General features: G+C 45.6%; 1 protein-coding gene across 8 annotated transcripts in view; it reads left to right on the top strand.

Moving 5' to 3' along the window:
* Nucleotides 1–9,155: 9,155 nt before the first annotated feature.
* Nucleotides 9,156–10,363, top strand: part of NECTIN3 (nectin cell adhesion molecule 3) — a 240,734-nt gene continuing 239,526 nt past the window's right edge. For 4 of the 8 annotated variants that reach the window (XM_086407331.1, XM_086407332.1, XM_086407327.1 and 1 more), the window contains exon 1: nt 9,160–9,582. In XM_086407331.1, coding sequence (XP_086263457.1) covers nt 9,423–9,582 — 160 coding nt within the window. In that variant the 5' untranslated portion in view covers nt 9,160–9,422. Of the gene's footprint in view, nt 9,583–9,728; nt 9,988–10,363 lie in introns of those variants that run through there. The other 4 variants (XM_086407340.1, XM_086407338.1, XM_086407333.1 and 1 more) reach the window with 2 other exon arrangements.

Genomic DNA, 10,363 nt, shown 5'->3' with positions numbered 1-10,363 from the left:
CATGTATATTCTTTTCCCTCCCTTGCATTCAATAATTATTTATTGATTAATGATAATATAAAACACAAGGTATTGGAAATTACAGGAACCTGAGATGCATCCATAAGAATTAAGGGGAAGGTATAAAGATATATATAGGAAGTAACTTACAAAATTTGCCCAGTAACTTAGAAAAATCTATTATGTTATTGCAACTTTGCCACATGATTTTCCCTCATTATTTTCTCTCTTCTTCTAATATCCCTCTGCCTCTGGGGCTTCCCTGGTGGCTCAGATAGTAAAAAATCCTCCTGCAATGCAGGAGTTCCAGGTTCAATCCCTAGTTTGGGAAGATCCCCTGGAGAAGAGAATAGCTACCCACTGCAGTACTCTTACTTAGAGAATCCCGTGGACAGAGGAGTCTAGTGCACCACAGCCCATGGGGTCACAAAGAGGAGGACACAACTGAGTGACTAAGCATGCATGCAAGCTGCCTCTACCCATCAGTTCAGTTCAGTTCAGTTGCTCATTTGCGTCTGACTATCTGGGACCCCATGACCTGCAGCACACCAGGACTCCCTGTTCATCACAAACTGCCGGAGTCTACCCAAATCCATGTCCATTGAGTCGGTGATGCCATCCAAAAATCTCATCCTCTATCATCCACTTTTCCTCCTGCCCTTAATCTTTCCCAGCATCAGGGTCTTTTCAAATGAGTCAGCTCTTTGCATTAGGTGGCCAAAAGATTGGCGTTTCAGTTTCAACACCAGTCCTTCCAATGAACACCCAGGAATGATCTGCTTTAGGATGGACTGGTTGGATCTCCTCACAGTCCAAGGGACTCTCCAGAGTCTTCAACACAACAGTTCAAAAGCATCAATTCTTTGGCGCTCAGCTTTCTTTATAGTCCAACTCTCACATCCATACATGACTACTGGAAAAACCAGAGACTTTAATGGATGGACCTTTGTTGGCAAAGTAATGTCTCTGCTTTTTAATATGCTGTCTAGGTTGGTCATAACTTTCCTTCCAAGAAGTAAGTGTCTTTTAATTGGTGGTGGCTGCAATCACCATCTGTGACTCTCAATGATCTATGAAAGAAATAGAGGAAAACAATAGAATGGGAAAGACTAGAGATCTCTTCAAGAAAATTAGAGATACCAAGGGAACATTTCATGCAAAGATGGGCTCAATAAAGGACAGAAATGGTATGGACCTAACAGAAGCAGAAGATATTAAGAATAAGTGGCAAAAAATACACAGAAGAACTGCACAAAAAAGGCCTTCACAACCCAGATAATCACGATGGTGTGATCACTCACACTCACCTAGAGCTAGACATCCTGGAATGTGAAGTCAGGTGGGCCTTAGGAAGAATCACTAAGAACAAAGCTAGTGGAGGTGATGGAATTCCAGTTGAGCTATTTCAAATCCTGAAAGATGATGCTGTGAAGGTGCTGCACTCAATATGTCAGCAAATTTGGAAAACTCAGCAGTGGCCACAGGACTGGAAAAGGTCAGTTTTCATTCCAATCCCAAAGAAAGGCAATGCCAAAGAATGTTCAAACCACCACACAATTGCACTCATCTCACACGCTAGTAAATTCTCACATGCTCAAAATTCTCCAAGCCAGGCTTCAGCAATACCTGAACCGTGAACTTCCAGATATTCAAGCTGGTTTTAAGAAAGGCAGAGGAACCAAAGATAAAATTGCCAACATCCACTGGATCATGGAAAAAGCAAGAGAGTTCCAGAAAAACATCTATTTCTGCTTTATTGACTATGCCAAAGCCTTTGACTGTGTGGATCACAATAAACTGTGGAACATTTTGAAGGAGATGGGAATATCAGACCACCTGACCTGCCTCTTGAGAAACCTATATGCACATCAGGAAGCAACCGTTAGAACTGGACATGGAACATAAGACTGGTTCCAAATAGGAAACGGAGTAATTCAAGGCTGTATACTGTCACCCTGCTTATTTATATGCAGGGTACCTCATAAGAAACGCTGGTCTGGATGAAGCACAAGCTGGAATCAAGATTGCCAAGAGAAATATCAATAACCTCAGATATGCAGATAACACCACCCTTATGGCAGAAAGTGAAGAAGAATTAAAGAGCCTCTTGATGAAAGTGAAAGAGGAGAGTGAAAAAGTTAGCTTAAAAGCTCAGCATTCAGAAAACTAAGATCATGGCATCAGATCCCATCACTTCATGGCAAATAGATGGGGAAATAGTGGAAACAGTGGCCTCTACCCATATTTCCATTATTATTATTATTTGAGTGCTATTCTTTTCATCAGTTTTCATCCTCTTACTCATGTGTCTTTTGCCTTTTGTTTCCCTCAGTTGCCATATTACTATCTTCTAGCACATATCCATGGCACCCCACTCCAGTACTCTTGCCTGGAAAATCCATGGATGGAGGGGCCTGGTGGGCTGCAGTCCATGGGGTCGCTAAGAGTCAGACACGACTGAACGACTTCACTTTCACTTTTCTCTTTCATGCATTGGAGAAGGAAATGGCAACCCACTCCAGTGTTCTTGCCTGGAGAATCCCAGGGACGGGGGAGCCTGGTGGCCTGCCATCTCTGGGGTCGCACAGAGTCGGACACGATTGAAGCAGCGCAGCAGCAGCAGCAGCAGCAGCACATATCCAAACCACTGTGGGAAAAAACTATTTTGTTTTAAAATACTAAAATTCTCCTGAATTCATTTTCTCCTTTCTATCCACTTCATCACTGCTCAAGTTTAGATGTTCATTCTCTTTTCCTTACAATTTTAGTACATTTCTGCTTATATTAATAATTCTCCTAAACCCCCTGACAATCATCCATCCTCACCTTTACACTGCTTTCTGACTTTTCTAGAAAACCTAAAATCGTCCTTTCCCTACTTAAAAGTCTTCAATGGTTCACATGACCTATCAGATAAAATCCAAACTTCTTTATAAGGTTCAAAAAAATTCCTTCCTACCTATCTCACTTCATTTCTCCCTTTTCTCCTACTTCCCCTTTGCATGTTACCCTCTGGCAGCACAGAAATACTTGTGACTTTGTCATTCTCTGCCATGCCTCTGCAACATTCCATCTGTCATTCTCATATCCCCTCAGCTGCTTTTACCCCATCCATATGCATACTCCTAGTCAATCTTTAAAACTGTTCAAATACTATTCAGTCAATAAAAAGAATGAAATCTTGCCATTTGTGACAACATGGATGGACCTAGAGGGTATTAAGTGAAATAAACCAGAGGGAGAAAGACAAATACTGTATGATTTCACTCATATATGGAATCGAAAAAAATCACAAATAAACAAACGAAACTAAGCTCATAGATACAGAGAATAGTTGTTACCAGAGGGGAAGGAGGTTGAAAATTTGGAGAAACAGGTGAAGGACGTGAATTGTATGGTAACGAATGGTAATTAGACCTTTGGTGGTGATCACTTTATAGTGTATTCAAATGTTGAATTATATTATGTTACACTTAAAAATTACATAATGTTATAAACCAATTTTACCTCAATCAAAAAAAAAAAAAAAAAAGATTGTTCAAGTACTAACTTTGCTGTTAGGCTTTTTCTGTCTCTTTTAGGCAGACCTCAGACTCACCCTCTGTTCTTTCCTCCATTGTTAGCAAGAATACTGTTATTGGTATTTGGGGTCAGGACTTGAGTTTTTCCATTCCAAACACTTGACATAAATTTCAGTATATAGTAGCTCAATCATCTTTGCTCTATTTCTCTACATTTTTATTTAACCTACCTGAATATTAATGCTTAACACTGCATTTCTTTTTGAACCCTGCTAAGCTGCTAAGTCGCTTCAGTCGTGTCTGACTCTGTGCAACTCCATAGACGGCAGCCCACCGGCTTCCCTGTCCCTGGGATTCTCCAGGCAAGACCACTGGAGTGGGTTGCCATTTCCTTCTCCAAAGCATGAAAGTGAAAAGTGAAAGTGAAGTCGCTCAGTCATGTCCGACTAGTGCCCCTACAAAAGAGTTGTGTAGTATTAATATTAATAGAATTAGCCTTTAGATAGCTTTATGAAATGTATGTTTTCATTGTAGGTTTAGGAGAGAAGTCCAATTCTTCCTTTCCCAAACAACCCTCTTATCTTTTAGTTCCATAATGATCCTCAAGGGCAATCAAGTTCTGTAAAATAAAGAAATCTCCTTAACCACCTAATATTAGAAATTTCTATTTGTTTCCACCACGATCTAGATCAGAAACATTAATTGCAAAAATAAAATCATATGTTTACAAGACAAAAACACCAGCACAATTACTTCCAAAATTACTAATTTCAACCCACCTCTGCTTAACCTGGATTCTTGTCAATGAAATTGAAGAAATTTTGCTCATTTGCCTTATTGCTTTTATTTATATTAATTGACATATTGATGTAGGTAGGCTCTATACTTTTAAACAGTTTGATTTAAAGAAAAATAACTGTTATAAGGGAAGGTTTGAGGAAAGAGTCACTGAAAAACTGAACATCAACCAAAGTTCAGTCAGGAGAACAGAAACTATATTATGTTGCCTATAGAACTTAATAATAGGGTATTGTTGCACAGAGGGCAAAAGGGTGCTCCACACCAAAAAGGGGGACACTGAGGTGATTCAGATATGTGGTGTAGGAAACTATTACCACCTTAAGGCTGGGGAAGCAAATGGAGAATTCTGGGTTATTAGAACTAAGAAGCTCAGAGGATAGGTCCTATTGTCTAGGGCATGGACCTTTGAGAACTGGGCATAGCCTTGCTTTTGTGGGTAACTCTGAGGTGTTGTGATGATTTCTTACAGCATAAAAATGGGAGGCTGGAGCCCACTGCTGATGACAGGCTGATGGGCCATTACTACTGAGGTGATGCTGATAGGAGCAGAAAGCAAACAGAAGGGAATACATGTCTTCTCCCCTGCTCCCACCTACTACCCTCTGTCCAGTGACTTCTATTGATAGAATCTATCAAGAAGCCAGCTGGCAAAGGAGATGGATGTCTGCAGAGCCCCAGCCCCAGTATTAAGTGTGAATATGGAATGGAGATATGATAGCTTAGTAAGTAGTACTGTTGCTGTTTAGTCGCTAAATTGTGTCTGACTCTATAGCTACCCCATGGACTATAGGCTCCTCTGTCCATGGGATTTCCCAGGCAGGAATACTGGAATGGGTTGCCATTTCCTTCTCCAGGGGATCTTCCTGACCCAGGGATTAAACCCCTGTCTCCTGCATTGGCAGGAGGATTCTTTACCACTGAGCCACCAGGGAAGCCCTAAGTAGCACTAAGAGCAATTAAATCAAGAGTGGTAAGCCATGGTCACTTAAAGTAACCATCTTGCAGCTTGAAAAACTCAACATGGTCATATACTCAAGACCTTAAGAAATTAATATTCTTCTGCTGAGTCTGTCTGCCATTAGACATACACTTGAGTATGCTTGTCACTATAGGTATCATTCAATCATCCAATCTGAGAGCTATATGGCAGATATTTTTCAAGGTGGTTGAGTTTCAACAGTGAAAAAATAAATAGGTTTATGCCCACCCTTGTGGAACTGTCATTCTAATAAATAGAAAAAAGATAACATATAAAAATACAATGTGTCTGATGGTGAGTGCAATGGAGATAATAAAGCAAGTTGTGTGTGTGTGTGTGTGTGGTGGGGGAATAGGGATTGGAGGTGGGGGCAGCTCTTTCATATGGGGTGGTCATGGAAGATCTTAATGACAGAGTGCAATTACAGTAAAAACCCAGAAGAAAGCAGTATGGTTGAAGATCTTTTCAGTAGGAAATGGCTGTATCTGATAAAAATGGGTGGACTTTTTTTTTAATGGATTTGCAATTTAACTATTTGCATAGTTCTGCTATAGACAACTGTGACTCTAGCTGGGTAACATCAACTTACTGTCAAATATAGTACCAATTCAAACATTCCACAAAGCAGTGCTCATCTCTTCCACTGAGAGAAATGCTATACTTCTTCATGCAGCAGGTTATAAAAAAATTGCTGATGGTAAAAGAACTAGCTGAGGTATGTACATAATAGCCTACCTGTACTAAAAAAATATTTCCTCTTTCAGAGTCAGGTATGAAATTCTAGCCTCAAACTTTTTCTTTGGATGATCTGAGTAAATGTAAAATGTCCAAGCTGCACATAAGATGCCTTTGATGTCTTTGTCAAACTTCATTCTTTAATTAAGAGTTAATGAACCTTGATAATTGGCCAACAGTCTTTAAGGCAGAAAGTGGGATGGATACCATCAGTGCTCTTAATCCAAAACAATGAAATCACTGTTGGCATTAGAATCATGTTGCTTTTTGTTCAGATAATTTTTTGTTCTTGGAAAATACATGAATACTTTGGATTCAGTGGTACCAGAGATGTCAGTACTAACTATGATTAAGTATTCCTTTAACCAGTTTGCCATTCAAACAATAAAAGTGAACTTACCTGTAAATCTAGACATCTGAAAATGTTATAACCCAGTTATATTCTTATGTTAAAGGCTTTAAGAAAAATAACAGTAATTCTGGTCCTTGAAAAGAGTGAGTTGTACCATGTAATGTAAAATCTTTTTCTGTAGATGGTAATAATTTCCTACAGGAAAACTTAAGGTGGGTATGTCTTCATTTGAGAGGAATGTATTTGAGACTGGATATGTAGAAAGTAGAAGTTTGAATTAGTCTACTTGTTTTCAACTTTTTAAAAGGAATCTTTGGAGGTCAGTGGTGTCTACTAGAAGGCAAGAACTTGATTCTGGTGGTGAGACCACCACACCTGGCTTGTAGAGTTTGCAAACTTCGTGCCTAGGTTCCTCTGGCTGTCAAGGAGGTATAACAGTAATTGTAAACTTTCTTTCTTTGACATCTCTGGCTGAAGCTGGTGTATTAAAACAAATTATTATTATTAAAACACAATGCATGTATGCACATAAAACACCAGCATGGTGCTCTTTTCAATTTTATATTACATTTATAAAATACTGGTCTTCCATGCTCCCTTCACTTTAGGTCAGAGGAGAATATAATCATAGCATACTAATCCAATTCTCAAAATACGGAGGAAATATATTCTTTAAAGCTCCGTATCATCCCTTTGAGAAGCACTAAACCGCCTAATCCCTCATGGTCTCTGTAGCAATTGCATGATGGCCCCCATATTAAGTCTTTGGCATGTTTTCAAATCTTGGTCAAATTACTTTTTATCTGGAGACTGGAACTATCAGGGAAAGACTAGGGGAATGAATTGGCTAGCAGAATTAAAATTCTGGCTGTTTAACATTTAACTGAGTATCAACAACGTGTTAAAGTGCTATCTAAACATAATTAGCTAGTCATGGCGCAGTGGGCTCTGCCTAAATTTAACTGTGAAATTAGGTTTAGGGAATGTGAAAATAGGGGGGAATTTTTTCTCAAGGGAAACGGTGGTGTCAGCACAGCTGAGGAATGTCACAATAGCTACATTTAGTCAGTTATGATCATCATCAGGGCATCTCCTGGACCGAGGCAGGACAGGGTCTATTCTTAAGTCCATTCTGAGACTAGGTGATGGAAAGGAGTGGTTGAAGGAGACAGGCTTACAGGGGACGACAGAGGCAGACAGGAATGTAGAGAGAGCGAGAAAAGGGGGTGGAGGAAAAGAGGTCTTTAAACCGAGCGCTGGAAGACAGGATGGGAGGCGGAAGTTAAGAAAGAAAAAAAGAGCGGTGGGCAGTGGGTAGAACTGCGTGTAGTCTTGCAGGTGAGTAAAACGTTAAGTCAGTAGGTGGAGGTCGGGGAGCCCTAGTGACTGAATGCGGAGGACAGCGTGATCTTGGCGAGAGATAATCATTAGTTTAGCTGCGACAGGCGGCCAAATCCTTTTTTAACTTTATTCTTATTGCAGCACATATGTGGCTATCCGGTGGCGATGGCAGGACCAACATAAAATTAATGGTGTCAGGATTGAGGATGTGTGTCCTCCTCCTCCAGCTCCCCTCGGGATAGGGGAAACTGTCCACCATCCCCGCAGAACCGCCAGTGGCCGTGGCTCCAAGGTTAAGCCACCAGGGCAGTGAGTGGCAGGCAAATGAAGAGGGGAGGGTGCGCAACCACCGGGATGAAGGAGGGTCGCGGAGGATCACAGACGCTCCTTTTACGGGCAAATATTTAATATTTCCCGAGGTCACTGTCCGGCGATCAGTTCATAGGAAAATAGGCAACGAAAATAAAATCACATGTGCGAACATGCAAATGAAACAAAACCAAAGAAAAACAGCACCGCACTACAGGCGCTCCGATCAGGGAAATTCACGGCCTCCTGTTGCCAGTCGCCCGGCGAGGACAGCGGACAGCCAGGCGGCCAGAGAAACGAGAGCGAGAAAAGTCCTGGGGCTCCTCTCCTTGCCTGGCTCCGTTGACCCTTTCACCAAACTGCCCTCCGAGAGAAATGGGCAAGAAAAACGCCTGTGCAAACGTGCCTCGGCGGGCTAAGGAGGAAGTGGGGCTGGGAAGAAAGGAGGGATTCGGAGAGCTCAGCTGTCCCGGGAAGCAGGAGGGAGAAAGTCTCTCCTTCCAGGCCCCGGCGAGGAAGGAGATGACTAGTCCCGCAGAATACGTCCAGCTTCCCAGACAGGAACCTTTAGCCGGGGCAACGGAAGGGCAGCCCCATCGTGCCTTCCTCTCCCCACCCCCTCTCTCCTCCGGGTCCCCGCCAGAGGGAGAAAGCCGCCCAGGCTAGCTGAGCTGCGAGCACGACCGTCCCACCGCCCTCCGCCTCTATCCGCGCTAGGGCCGCGGTGGACCCGCGAAGGGCGGAGTGGGCGAGACCATTGGAAAGGCTGGGAAGGGGGGGCAAGGCAGGAACGCGAGGGGCGGGGCCTACTAACCTATTCCAGATTTTCCTGTCCTCTTTAAAGCCTTGCTTTGGGAGCAAACCCCGTTATCATAGAGGAGAAAAGAGATTTGGGTTTTTTTTTTTTTTTTGAAAGGGGAGGAGCGAGTGTAGGAGGGCGGGGTGGGAGGAGTCGCGGCTCGCACTTTGGGATCAGACGGGAGCGCGAGTTGCGCGGGTTGGGCGGGCGAATCCCTGCTCCTGCTCTGAGGGTCCAGCTTCCTCTCCCCCTCCCGCGCGGGGCGGGGTGGTGCGTTCCGAGTTCCCAGGAGTTCGAAGTGGGCGGGTGCCGGGGTGGGGGGGGGGAGGGGAGTGGCGGCGGCGGTGGTGGCGGGCGGCTCCCGCCTCAGCCTCGGCAGTGGCGTCGGCGACGGCGGAGTCGAAGCAGCCGCGAGCGCTCGACTGAGTGTCAGCCTGCGGCGACGGCTCAAGAACTGGGAGTTAGGGACGCGCGCACCGGACCTTCCGCCGCGGCCACTGCCGCCGCCGCCGCCCAGAGCCGGAGGCGCCGGGGCCGGGGGACCCGGGCGGCGGGAGAGCAAGCGGGCCGGGGGGAGGGTGGGGGATGGCGCGGACCCCGGGGCCGGCTCCACTGTGTCCCGGAGGCGGCAAAGCACAACTTTCCTCCGCTTCTCCCCCCGGGGCCGGGCTCCTGCTGCCGCCCCCGACGCCACCGCCGCTGCTGCTGCTGCTTTTTCCGCTGCTGTTCTTCTCCTGGCTCTGTGGTAGGTGAACCTCGGCTGTTGGCGCGGGCTGAGGGGAGGCGCGACCGAGTGTCCCTGTGCCGCGGCCGGGCCGGCGCGGGCCGTTCTCTCGTGCGGTGGGCGGTTGTGTTCGGCGGTTGGCTGCGTGAGCGGGTGCCGTGGACTTTGGCTGGAAACTTTTCGCCGCGCCCGGGGCGAGGCCGGGGAAGGGCCGGGGCTGGCGAGTGAGGCGCCGACTGCCCGCTCCCCTCCCCCGCGGCCGCGCGGCTCGCCACGCTGCGGGTCGGGGTTTGGCTACGATGTTCTCGGTCCGGACGCCGAGTGCTCGGTGCTGCAGGGGTCCTTCGGTGTTTGCTGTCGGGACCGTTACTTGCTCGCTCATTCGCGGAGGAAGCCGAGAGCACGGACTTCTGTGCTGGCGCTAAGGTGATGGGATGGTCGTTTGCCGCCTCATTTTTTCCCGGGTGTAACTTGAGCTGTGAGCCTAGGTACCTTTAGGAACACAACAACCGACGACGGAATGAAGCCTTTGGGTTCCCACCCCGCTTCTCCTTCCACCCTGGAGAAGGCACCGTGTTAGCCCACCCTGCAGCATCCCCTACAGTTTTCTTCGATCCTCCGGCCTCTTTCTGCCCTGGCAGCCTCTGGATCGCTTTGCACTGAGCCTTGTCGCTGCCTTCCAGTTTGTGGGACGTCTGTCTCACTGTCCATGTTTATTTTAGCTGAGCCAATTTGTCTTCAGGACTTTGATTTATGTGTAAAATACCTGACTGCATTGGCCGTGCCCCGGCTGTTCTGGTCA

The sequence above is a fragment of the Bos grunniens genome, chromosome 1, assembly GCF_055505025.1.
Source record: "Bos grunniens cultivar Pamir isolate PY7600 chromosome 1, Bosgru_T2T1.0, whole genome shotgun sequence".
Classification (NCBI taxonomy): Eukaryota; Metazoa; Chordata; class Mammalia; order Artiodactyla; family Bovidae; genus Bos; species Bos grunniens.
Note: the sequence above shows the minus strand (reverse complement) of the source record. Positions and strands in the feature narration are given on the sequence as shown.